Here is a 13,526-nt window from a genome sequence, read left to right on the forward strand (position 1 = left end):
GCCTGGTTACAGTCACACTTCCCTGGTTAAAGGCACACTTTGCGTGCTACACTTGCATTCACTGGATTACAATCAATCTCCTTGTGTTACTGACAAATTCCCTGCATCACAATCCCATTTTCTGTGTTAAAAATACACTGTCTGGGCTACAGTCACACTCAGTGGGATAGAGATATACTTCCCCTATGGGGTACAGTCGGACTCGTCATGTTACAATTTGGTTCCCGGGTCACGGACCAATTCTCTGGATGGTAGTCACACTTGTCATGTTACAGATACACTGGACCATGGTTCTGGAGTGGCTGTGTGTATTGGATCTGTCTGGCCTTGAATTATTGAGCAAAGGAGCCTTGAAGCTCATCACTGAGCTGGATGCTCTGTGTTGTTAGGAACGTGGAGCCCAGGGTTGCTTCCTATTCTGAGCAGCTGATTGGCAGGATCTTGTGGAGACATTGATTGTAGTTTCGGAGCTGGTCTCCAGTCAGGATCCAGCAGGGGATTTGTCAACATTTGGCTTGCACTGTGTTGATGTCACTAGGCTGGGTTGCAGAGTTTCCCAACAATCTCTGGGGATGTGAGTGTTTTCACATTCATGAAAGTCACATTCATTTTCCTCATTGTTTCTGGAGCTGCTGAAAAGTGAAGGAAGAATTTGTAACTGTCCATGCAGTGCAATGTGGGAGGGGGAGATCTCCCAATCACTGAGAGAGCAAGGACACCCAGCTCTCAATCACAAACTGCTAAAGGCACCATTGAATCAGGACTTGGTCTCAGCACAATCCCAGCGAACAGTGAGTTGTGTGTTGTTCTGTCTGTTACTGTACAAGCTCTCGGGTTCAGTCTATTACTGAGGCTATAGATAGACAGCTTCCTCTGTCAGCTCAGGAACAAGGATGTGGCACCGGCAAGAATAGTTCAACTCAGACAATGCCCTGACAAAAAGAAAGAACACACCTGGGAAAAGAGACTGTAACCTGGGGAAAGTGACTGTAACCTGGGAAAAGAGACTGTAACCTGGGGAAAGTGACTGTAACCCGGGGAAAGTGACTGTAACCTGGGGAAAGTGACTAAGCTAGGGCAGTGTGGGATGATGGGGAGTGTGCCTGGGCAGTCCGGGATGATGGGGAGTGTGCCTGGGCAGTGTGGGATGATGGGGAGTGTACCTGGGCAGTGTGGGATGATGGGGAGTGTGCCTGGGCAGTCTGGGATGATGGGGAGTGTACCTGGGCAGTGCGGGGTGATGGGGAGTGTACCTGGGCAGTCTGGGATGATGGGGAGTGTACCTGGGCAGTCCGGGATGATGGGGAGTGTACCTGGGCAGTGCGGGGTGATGGGGAGTGTACCTGGGCAGTGCGGGATGATGGGAAGAGAGTGCACCATGTCATACCATGCCTTGCCATGCCATGCCAGGGTGCAGTGTTACCAGAATGTTGTGGAACCTGGCACGAATGGCAGAGACTCAGTGATGAATTGTGTTGTGTGATATTTCTGCAGGTCCCTGCCCTCCACAATGACCGAGCAGATGCAGAAGCTGAATCTGTCCCCTCCCAGGAGAAACTACGGCCCACCATCTCCGAATGCTGCCAAGCGTCTGTATCGCAATCTCTCAGACCGCTTCAAACGGAGCCACTCATCCTTCGATGATCCATTGATGTGCCCAAAGATGGGGAAGGAGAGACTGAAGACGTTATCCTGGGTATGTAGATGTTGACTAGACAAGGGGCACATCCTGTGTTTTGTATGATGGTGAGCTTGGAAGTAGGAAGGGTTTTTAATTGAGCAGGATGGTTTTGTACCTAAACCTACCCCTTTTCCACCCCTGACAAATTAAGAACTGGGCAGGAAGGCTCATGATTGACCTTCATGCCCCAATACCAATTGGGGCTGCCAGGTAAGGAATATTTAAGGTCTCTAACGCATCACCACTGCGATTAACCCAGCAACAAGTGAGCCTTTCACCAGTGTGCATGACAGCTTCTAGTCTGTAGGCAGCTTGTTACCTCGTTGGGTTGGAAGGGGTGTGTGGTAGGGATGTGGAGGGTAGGTGGGGTTTGGAGTAGGAAGGGTGGGAGACTTTCTCAGTGAAAAGAAGTCAGTGCCTGCTCAAGCGGCTTGACTATTGAGTGTATGGGTGCCTTCTGGAGTTGGCTCCAGCCTTGCCTCCAACTTCACTGCTACTCTTCCTGGTGATCCCTAACCTGAGAGAACCCCTTTCTCCTCACCGCTTACCTTTGTTCTATGACCTCTGTGATTCTGGGACTCTGAGGTTGCTCATCTAACAGCAACCATGGCCTCTTCTGGGGTGCTGCTGAGTTCAGGAGCTGCCAACCTTTCTTTGGCCGGCAGTTCTCACTCGGCGGGATTTCCACCCTCACAGAGCTGATTCAAGGGGAAGTGCAGCCTGTGATCCTGCCACTGGCTGATTAGTATGTGGTTCATTGGGCTGTCCCTGGAAGAGGTAATGTTTGTCCTTCACTGGCTCACCATCTGGCTGACAAGCTGATGACACCTCAACGTTCCAACCAACATTTCAGCTTTGTGACCTTTCATTATGGAGAGTTTTCCTAAACAGCGTTCTACCCAAGGTTGGTTCTACCCAAGCGTTCCAGTTCAAACTCCTCCTCAATAACGGGAAAGTCAAACTTCACACAGTCATTCCAACACATTACAGCTACCGTTAATGAGGTCATCGATGCCCTCCCAGCATAAACAAGGTCAGGATTACAACAGAGAAAAGGTGTAAACATGGACAGAGGCACAATAAATCACAGTCCATCTTTATTTACTCCTCATATTCACACAGTCAGAACTCAGTTGACACCAGGTTATAGTCCAATGGTTTTATTTAAAATCACAAGCTTTTAGAGCGCTGCTCCTTTGTCAGGTGAAAGGAGCAGCGCTCTGAAATCTTGTGATTTAAAATAAACCTGTTGGACTATAACCTGGTGTCATGTGATTTCTGACTTTGCTCCCCCGAGTTCAACATTGGCACCACCACATTATATTCGCACAGAGAGATACAAAGAGAAGTCAGAGTAAGTGAGTGTAAGAGGGAGAGCGAGAGAGATAAGAGACAGAGAGATAGAGCCAGAAACAAGAGTGTAACGATTGTAATGAGGTCAACCAGGTAGACCTCATAGAATATGAGTTCCCTGATTGGGGAAGTTAACCCTGTCCAATCAGGGAGCCCTGGCTGACAGATAAAAAGGGTGAGTGTCAGATACTGACACACTAGGTGTTGACTCTGAATGAGGCAGTACTATAGTCAAGGACTCTTCATGTATAAATAAAGGGTGCCTTGGTGATGGGATACCAGTCTTGTGGTGTTATTTCAATGGCAACAAGACTAATGCATGAACTTGAAGAAACTGGTTCACAACAGTCATCTTTGAGTTGCTAAGCATTTCTTACATCATGCCTTTGTTTGGGAAGCTTAACTCATTTGACCATGCTGATGAGGACTAGGCCTAGTATGAGGAAAGAATGCGTTATTTTTTCCAAATGACATTGTGACCAATGAAAAACAACATGTAATTCTGCTGACAACCTGTGGAGCTGTAGCTTTTACTGTAATTAGAAGTCTAACTTTCCTGGAGGCACCAGATACTAAAACCTTTCAAGAATTAATAGATTTAGCTAAGCCTCCTCTAATTCAGAGACGCCTTTGCTTTTACTTGGCAATTTGAGAATAGGGAAATCCGTAACAGGATTTTTGACCAGGTTAAGATGACTGGCAGGGGCATGTGACTTTTGGTTTAACTCTTAATGAGGTGCTGAGAGACTGTTTCGTATGTGGGATTAATGATGTAACCATACAAATGCAACTACTAGCTGAAACCCAACTGGACTTCAAATAGGCACTACAATGGGCGCTGTCATTAGAAAATGTGGCAAGTGGTGCATATGAGTTACAGAGTATGTCAATGGCAGTGGACCCCCCTGATGTTAGTGACTTGCTCCTTAGCTGGCTTGTTTTTGTTCAGACGTTTTGTCACCATGCTAGGTAACATCATCAGTGAGGCCTCTGATGAAGCAATGTTGTTCTACTCTGCTAGGAATTTATACTGTGTGTCCGTTATGGTGAGTACTGTCACTTTCCGGTTTTGTTCTATATAGGTTTGTAGATGGGTTCCAATTCTATATGTTTGTTGATTGCCTTATGGGTTGAGAAGCATGCCTGTAGGAATTCCTGTGCGTGTCTATGTTTGGCTTGGGCTACTATAGTTATGTTGTCCCAGTTAAACTGATGGCCTTCACTGTCCGAGTGTACTGATACTGAGGAAAGTTTGTTGTGTCGTTTTGCTGCTAGCTTAGAGGAGACGATGGCCTAGTGGAATTATTGCTGGACTGTTAATCCAGAGACCCAGATAACATTTTGGGGACCTGGGTTCGAATCCTGCCAAGGCAGATGATGGAATTTGAATTTAGTAAATTGTGGAGTTAAGAGTCTAATGATGACCATGAATTCATTGTCGATTGTCGGAAAATCCGATTGTTGGAAAAACCCATCTGGTTCACTAATGTCCTTCAAGAAAGAAAACTGCCATCCTTACCTGAATGAATAAAGAAAAAAAAAATGTTCAAGCTGACTGAGCTTGGGGGTACCACTGGGGTCAAAGTAATCACATATGTTATGGATAAGGCAGGGTTAAATGAAAGAAAATCCCTGATATTCTCTTCATAAGTAACAAGTAACAATTTATTTATTTAACCCTAACAGTGAACAAATTAGCAGAACTTCTAACAAACCGAACAATTTCCCCCTAACTCCTAACTATCCCCTAGGTAAACAGAATTCTACTGGTGCGTTTTTCCAATAAACACAAGTCTCACTTGTATCACCCAAGTTGTAAGAAAAAAAATTAAAACTTAGTCGCTCAAAGTCCACATAGAATGTGTCTTCTGGAATGCCCTGCCTTCTCCACTGCCTCTCAAGTCATAAGCACCTTTCTTCCACTGACCTGCAGTCAGTGATGTTTTCTCCATGAAGACTCTTAGCTAGAAATGCCCTGGTACCTTTTATGGATGATATGGTGCTTTCTTAGAGAGCTTAGTGATTTCTTGTGAGAGCTAGATGCTTATTTCTGAGGTGGTAATTTGCTCTCACACTGATTTTCAAAAACCCTCTCCTTATATACCTTGGATGACATATCAATTTTCTTACAATAGCATTGGTCCGAGATTGTAAAAACCATCAGTTTAAAATTCAATTTGTTTTCAGTTGCTAAGTGCTTGGTTTAAATTAATTGGCTGATTCCAGCTCATGCCAAAACATTAAAACATGCTAAGGTTTCTAATCACACAGCCAATTGATACATGTTTCCATTTTAGAACTAGCTGTACATCTTCAGCTACATACAGGCACTTTTTGTTTTCTGTATAAATCTCTAAGCTTAGAAAAGCACTCTGTCTCTTAAAGGAACCACACACTCTATATAACTTTGTAACAAATAGCCTCACTCAGGATATATCGTGATCAGAGGGACTCTCGGTCAGCCTACAGCAAAACCAGAAAACAAAGCCAAGACTCAGCCAAATTGTTAAAATTTTCTTCAGGATCCTGGCCAGCAAGCCATTGTTGTTGCTGCTGGCCTGTGAACACGAGAAAGCAAGAGTCCCACGAGGCCTGAATTGAGAAAAAAGTGGCTGGTATCCAGGAAAGTGCTCACCCTGGAAAGTCCACCTACATCTGGCTTGGAACTGTTAAATTGCTTACCAATATTCAAATTAGAACCAGTCAAGATAAACTTCTGTTTAAATGGTCATCTGTTTCTAATCAAGGTCGATACCAGCGTGGACATATCAGTCATTGAGTCTTACAGCATGGAACCAGGTCCTTTGGCCAAACTTACCTATCCTGCCCAGTTTGTACCATTTAAATAATCCCACTTGCCTGTATTTGGTTCATATCCCTCCATACCTATCCCATCCATGTAAATGTCCAAATGTTTCTTAAATGAAGAAACTGTACTCGATCCCACCACTACCTCTGGCAGCCCGTTCCAGACACTCAACACCCTCTGTGTGAAAAAATTGCCCTTTGGACCCTTTTGGATTTCTCCCTTCTCACCTTGAACCCTATATCCTGTAGATGTAGACTCCCCTACCATGAGGAAAAGCTGTTGGCCATCTACCTTATCTATGCCTCACATGGTATTATAGATCTCTATAAGGTCACTCCTCAGTTTCCTAGGCTCCAGGAAAAAAAGGTCCCAGCCTATCCAACCTCTCCTTATAACTCAAACCTTCCAGTCCAGGTAGCATTCTAGTAAATCTTTTCTGCACTCTTTCTAGTTTAATAACATCCTGCAACAAAACGTCCCAACTCCAATACTCAAAGCTCTGACCACTGAAAGTAAACATGCCAAAAGCTTTCTTCACCACCCCGTCTACCTGTGACTCCGTTTTCAAGGAGCTATGAACCTGTAACCCTAGATCTCTTAGTTCGGTAGCACTCCCCAAAGCTCTACCATTGACAATGTAAGTCCTGCCATGGTTTGACCCACCAAAATGCAACACCTTGCATTTATTTAAATTAAACTCCATCTGCCATTCCTCAGCCCATTGGCCCAGTTGATCAAGATCTTGCCACATTCCCCAATAACCTTCTTCACTATTCACTGTACCATCAAACTTGGTGTCATCTGCTGACTTACTAACCATACCTCCTAACTTCTCATCTAAATTGTTTCTATAAATGATGAACCACAGTGGATCCAGCACCGATCCCAGTGACACACTGCTGGTCACAGGCCTCCAGTGTCTGCAGAACCAGTCTTCAACAAAATTCGCTCCAGACTCCAACCTTTAACTTTGAGCAAGTCCTCAACTAAACTGAGAACCTCTACCAGGGAACCTTTACAGATTAAGTGGGCATCTAAAATACGGAAACGACGATAGAAAAACCATGTGCAACTGTTTCAATGCATGGACTCCCAGAAATGCTGGCCACAGATAACGGGCCCTCATTTACCAGCAGGGAATTTTGGTTTCTCTTAAAGTCGAATCGGATTCAACATATAAAGACAGCTCCATACCATCCATCATCCAATGGCCTGAGAGAAAGCACAGTCCAAACTTTGAAAGTTGGTTTGAAGAAACAGCCTTCAGCCTCACTAGATACCAAGCTGTCCTGGTTCTTGTTCAGTTATAGGTCCCCCCCAACACTCAACTACAGGGATAGCACTGGCAGGAGTGCTAATGGGGTGAAGACTCTGCACCAGGTTAAATCTGATCTTCCCAGACCTGGGGGGAGGGTGAAACAACATCAGGAATGGCAATGCCAGACACAAAACTCTTCTAAGTGAGAGAGACAGTTTCCTTCAGGGGACAACATTTGGTGCTGGAACCACGGGAATAGCCCTGCATGGGTAAGAAGCATGGTTGAAGTTCGGGTAGGTGCAGCAGTCCTGAATAACCATGTGGGCCGTATGAAAGCTGCAAACTCACAAATGGTGCAGGAGCAAAATGTGCCCTGCCCCTTGGAACCGTTGGGCACCCATGGATTTGCCCTCTCCATCAAAAACATCGTCAGTTCCTCAGAACCCAAGATGGACATGATGGAAATAGCCATCTCCATGCCTTTCCTGCCGGAAGAATAGAGTGAAATTCTACTGAGGTGCTCCTCGCGCAAGAAGTGAGCTCCTGTGCATTACGTGCCGCCCATATCGGATGCCAAGTTGGAGGAAAGTGACCCAGTGCTAAAACGCCTCAGAAGGCTCTCCAAGAGAAAGAACCAGCCTCTGTCTGCAGACTGAGAGAGAGACGGATATAGTGGTTGTAATGAGGTCAGTCAGCTGGAACTCATACAACATGATTTACATGATTGGAGCTGTTAATCTGGTCTGATCAGGAGTCCTGGCTGACAGGTAAAAAGCATGTATGTCAGATGTTGCCATTCTGGTATCTGACACTAAATGAGGCAGTATCATGTGTAAAAATAGGGTGACTTTGTGATGGGATACCAACCTTTATGGAGTTATTTTAAAGAGAAAACCAAAGAGAGAGATAGAGAGAGTGACCTCTCCGTCTCCATTTCACACTCTGAGCTCTCTCTCTTCACTGATTTGGTTAGAGCTTCCTGCTGGTGCAAGTAAATTGGCAGCATTTCTCCCGTCTTCATGAACCTCCATAACCTATTATCGACGGGTCGGTTAGTCACACAGTGACAAGGACATATTATCAGTGGGTCGGTCACTCACACAGTGACAAGGCCATATTATCAGTGGGTCGGTCACTCACACAGTGACAAGGCCATATTATCAGTGGGTCAGTTAGTCACACAGTGACAAGGCCATATTATCAGTGGGTCAGTTAGTCACACAGTGACAAGGCCATATTATCAGTGTGTCGGTCAGTCAGTCAGTCACACAGTAACAAGGCTGCACTATCGAGGGGTCAGTCAGTGATACAGTGACGGTGCCACATTAGCGAGTTAATAACAAGTATCTGGTGCTCTCTTCCAGAGTTGCCAGTGTAATAAGGTGATATTTGAGGCTGTCGAGCAGCAGGATCTCGATACTGTGCAGTTGTTGCTCCGTCAGTACAGTGTTCAAGAGCTGGATCTCAACGCTCCCAATCGAGACGGCCTAACTCCATTGGACATCGCTATCATGACCAATCAGGTGGCTATTGCTCAGAGCCTCCTGAGGGCTGGAGCCAATGAGAACCCACACTGTGAGTCGATCCCTTTGTTGTTTGTCTTCCTGCTTAAACCATGGAGTCTTGTGATTCCTTCAATTTGTTCATTTTGAGATTTTGAGAAAGGATTAACGAGAACTGAAGCAATAGAGGCATAGCTTTTTATTTCAATAACGATTGTGGTGCTGGCTGTGTTCAAATTTGGGATATGTGGACTTGGCTGAGGCATACAGCACGGTTCAAGGATAAGTGAAAATATTTAAACGACTCGATCAGATTCCTGTTGCTTTGCTACTTTAATTTGATGCTTTGGAGAGGCCTTTCATTCCCAGTTCAGAAAATGGGAATGACTGACCTTGACATCAATGCTGCCTTCGACCGAGTGTGTGGCATCAAGAAGTGAAACGGGCATCAGTGTGCTTTAGGGAGCAAACTCTGCTGGTTGGAGTCATACCTGACACATAGGAAGATGGTTGTGGTTGTTGGAGGTCAGCCATCTCAGCTCCAGCACAAATGTGCAGGAGTTCCTCAGGGTACGTCCTATGCCCAACCATCTTCAGCTGCTTCATCAATGAACCTTGCACCCATCACAAAGCCAGAAGTGGGGATGTTCACTGATGATTGCAAAATGTTCAAACCATTCGCGACTCCTCAGATACTGAAGCAGTCCATGTTCACATGCAGCAAGATCTAGACAATATCCAGGCTTGAGTTGACAAGTGGCAAGTAACGTTCATGCCACACAAATGCCAGGCTATGACCATCTCCAACGAAGGAAATAAAATATCGCATGAGGTGTGTGATGGAATACTCCCCACCTGTCTGGATGAATGCAGCCCCAATAACACTTCAGACATCATCCAGGACAAAGCAACCCGCTTGATTTGTACTATATCCACAAGCATCCACTCCCTCCACCCCCGGCACTCAGTAGCAGCAATGTGTACTATCTACAAGATGCGCTGCAGAAATTCACCAAAGATCCTCAAACAGCACCTTCCAAACTCACAACCACTTCCATCTAGAAGGACAAGGGCAGGAACATCACCGTCTGCGAGTTCCCCTCCCACACTCACCATTCTGACTTGGAAACATACTGCCGTTCCTTCACTGTTCCTTGGTCAAAACCCTCAGTTTCCTCCCCAAGGGCATTGTAAGTCCACCCACAGCACATGGACTGCAGCGTTCAAGAGGGCAGCTCACCACCCCCCCCATCCTTCTCAAGGGCAACTAGGGACAGACAATAAATGCTGATCCAGCCAGCAACACCCTTTTCCCACATGAAATACACCTCGAATGAGAATTGATTTACGTTAAACCTAATGCGATTTGTTTGCTTTGTTGCTAGTTGTTAGTGTGGAGACCAGAGTCAGACACCTGACTAACCTCATCCAGCAGACAGAGGGGCTTTTGAATGACCTGTCCTCTGAGACACTGAGCAACACACTCAGCCATGGCAGTGCAGAGAAACAGAAACAACGTGGAGTCTGGGAATCAAGATACAAGCTGTACAAACAAATGAAAGCACAGGTTGAAACTGCAAGTAAGAGTCTGCCAAACAGAAAGATCAGATTGAGAAGCCATTACCATACTCTATTCATCCCCGGAGTGGTAATGGATGCCTGGGAGTGAGTTACAGACTGGAATCTAATCGTGGGGTTCGGGGTGGTTTATATATAGAATAACAGATACCTGGGAGTGAGATACAGACTGGAATCTAATCAAGGAGTTTGGGGTGGTTTATATATAGAATAATAAATACCCCGGGAGTGAGTTACAGACTGAAATCTAATTGAGGGGTTCGGGGCAGTTTATATATGTAATAACAGATACCCAATAGTGAGCTATAGAGTGGAATCTAATCAAGGAGTTTGGGGTAGTTTATATATAGAATTAGAGATACCCCGGGAGTGAGTAACAGACTGGAATCTAATCGAGGGGTTCAGGATCGTTCATAAATAGAATAACAAATGCCCAGGTGTGAGTTACAGACTGGAATCTAATTGACCGATTCTGGGCTCTCAGTGAATTTCGGAAAATATTAGCTTTGTTGTTTCGTTTTCCAGCGGTCCCTGGTCCTCCCATTAATGTCTGTCTCACTGTGACGAGCAGTACCTCACTGACAGTCACATTCCAGGAGCCGCTGAGTGTGAACTCTGCTCTGATCACCGGATACAAAGGTATTTCTCTCTTTCCATCACTCCCTCTCCAAGATGTGTCATTTAGCAGCCCTGAGTGTTCCTTCAGTTCATGTCAGTCGTGATGGTGACCCACTCTTCATCCGCGTTGTATTCTGTTCTTTTGGGCTGTTTTATTGTTGTTCAAAATTAGGTCAGGAACAGTATTGTTCTGGAATCCTCCAAAATCAGATAGTAATCTCTGAGAGAACCTGTTTGAAACATTTGAGGAGATGTTGCCCTGATGTTTCTGTCTGAGTGGAGACACTCGAGGAGTAGTGTCAGAATTCAGGAGGGTAGCACTGTAGCAAGAATGTGTGCACGTTCTGATGATGGAGAATCTGATTACAGTGAGAGGAGTGTGTGCAGATTGTCACCTCTATTATTGACCAGTTGTTGTGATGATTGGCACACCTAGGCATCCATTGGCCAGAGTGTGTGGTTGGGATCTTCTCTTCCACAGTGTGACAATGATATCAGACAGATACCTTCAGACAGGATCTATTTAAAATTATTTTTGAAGATTGAGCTTGAGCCTCTGTCGCATCACCTGGACACGACATTCCCACTGACAGGAAGTGAGTCGAGGTGATCACGGAGTGAGGGAGAGTTTCTGCTGAGTTCAGCCATTGCTGGGCTCATGGTGTCATCATATCAGACAGCGTCGGGGACACTGAACCTGCACCGGCTTTTTGACCACTCTCTGCTCTTTCCCAATATCTCTCTGCAGCTATTTCTTCTCAGCATTTCTCCAGTTCCTTTTTTGAAAGTTCCCATTGAAGCACCTTCCATTTCCCCATCAGGCAGTGTGTTCCCAATCACAATGACCCACAGTATCCAGGAGACATCTCCTCTGGTTCACCTGCCTGTCCCCTGCAATCTGTGTCCCTCTGCTCACCAACCCCCTTTGCCCCTGGAAACAGTTGCCCTCAATCTGCCCAATGAGAATCTGCCTGCAATTCTGGTCTGGGAGCATTCCTGCAGGAGCAATCTCACACATTGACTGCCACTGAAGCCTGGTCTCACTGTTGCAAGAGCCTAGGCTCCCATCTGTCTTTCCAATGGCCTTTCCTCTTATCTCAGCAGCACAGACACCCTCTGTATTTCTGTACAGGATACTCAGCTTTCTGTTCCTCAGCCCCCGAGAACATTGCATCATTCACTGCCTCTGCTCATTGTTTTTTTTACCAAAATGTACACTTCCTCCATTTCACCCACTCTGCATCTCCTTGTCTGACAAGTTCCCTCTTGCCAAAGTCCATTCCCCTCCCCCAGCCCTGATTGCTTCCCTCTTTTCCAAGTCTTGAATCCTCTGTAATGTTTGAGATGATATGTCCTGTTTATCCACATCCCAGTGAGTAATTTACATCAATGAAAGCCAAGCAGCAGGGGTGTATGAGAGAGGTGAAACAGTGGGGCAGGCTGAGGACTGTAAGGTAGAGCAGCCAATATCGTCATCAAATGTCTCTAACTCCTTCCTAACCATGTCTTTGAAGGTACTAAATTCCTCTTTCTAATGTTGTCCTAGTGGAATGGAGCTGTTTGATGGATTTCTCAGTAGACTGTGGGGAGCTCATACTGGAGGGTGTCAGCACTCTGAGATGTACAATCACAGGACTCAGGACGGTAAGTACACAGTTATTCACCTGGGCTTCACTTTTCAAACAATCCCAGCAATATCACATCACATCACAGTCAGCAAGCTCATTCACAGAACAGAACGCGCAGGAACTGTGCAAGGAGATGAACTGACTGGGTGGGATCAATGAGAGGGTGGAGAGTGTGCCATGTTTTAAACATATCCTTTTGATCTTATGCCAGGGTCAAGTTTACTACGTCCGAGTGTCAGCTGCCAATATGAAGGGCTGGGGATGCCCACAGGCTGCCAGGCCAGCCTTTGCTATCCCATCCAGTAAGTGAATCCTTGAAGTCGTAATGAACAAGGTTTATTCTTAGTTTCTGCAAACGTATAGTCCTTTATACATTTAAAATGTACTTCCTTTATTTTCTGAGAAAGCACTTTGAATGCGCAGTGAGCAATAATTGAATGACTCTGTGTCCAGCCCATGTCAAATGAAGCAATAAAAGCAGAAGATAGTAGGAACTGCAGATGCTGCAGAATCTGAGATAACAAGGTGTAGAGCTGGATGAACACAGCAGGCCAAGCAGCATCAGAGGAGCAGGAAAGCTGACGTTTCGGGTTGAGACCCTTCTTCAGAAATGGGGGAGGGGAAGGGGATTCTGAAATAAATAGGGAGAAAGGGGGAGGCAGATAGAAGATGGATAAAGGAGAAGATAGGTGGAGAGGAGACAAACAGGTCAAGGAGGCGGGGGATGGAGCCAGTAAAGTTAGGGAGGGGATAGGTCAGTCCAGGGAGGACGGACAGGTCAAGGAGGCGGGATGAGGTTAGTGGGTAGGAGATGGGGGTGGGGCTTGAGGTGGGAGGAATGGTTAGGGAGGCGGGGACGAGCTGGGCTGGTTTTGGGATGCGGTAGGGGGAGGGGAGATTTTGAAGCTTGTGAAGTCCACATTGATACCCTTGGGCTGCAGGGTTCCCAAGTGAAATATGAGATGCTGTTCCTGCAGCTTTCAGGTGGCATCATTGTGGCAATGCAGGAGGCCCAGGATGGACATGTCGTCCAAGGAGTGGGAGGGGGAGTTGAAATGGTTCGCGACTGGGAGGTGCAGTTGTTTGTTGCGAACCGAAC

The 13,526-nt window shown here is 45.9% G+C and overlaps 1 protein-coding gene across 1 annotated transcript in view; it reads left to right on the forward strand.

The window, feature by feature from the left end:
- Positions 1-1,510: 1,510 nt before the first annotated feature.
- The window catches only part of ankfn1 (ankyrin repeat and fibronectin type III domain containing 1), a 54,074-nt gene continuing 42,058 nt past the window's right edge, over positions 1,511-13,526 (forward strand). Inside the window, exons 1-6 of the mRNA XM_048610709.1 lie at positions 1,511-1,696; positions 8,466-8,676; positions 9,989-10,183; positions 10,707-10,820; positions 12,346-12,443; positions 12,639-12,729. Coding sequence (XP_048466666.1) covers positions 1,511-1,696; positions 8,466-8,676; positions 9,989-10,183; positions 10,707-10,820; positions 12,346-12,443; positions 12,639-12,729 — 895 coding nt within the window. The remainder of the gene's footprint in view (positions 1,697-8,465; positions 8,677-9,988; positions 10,184-10,706; positions 10,821-12,345; positions 12,444-12,638; positions 12,730-13,526) is intronic.

Source organism: Rhincodon typus, chromosome 23, assembly GCF_021869965.1.
Source record: "Rhincodon typus isolate 14 chromosome 23, sRhiTyp1.1, whole genome shotgun sequence".
Classification (NCBI taxonomy): domain Eukaryota; kingdom Metazoa; phylum Chordata; class Chondrichthyes; order Orectolobiformes; family Rhincodontidae; genus Rhincodon; species Rhincodon typus.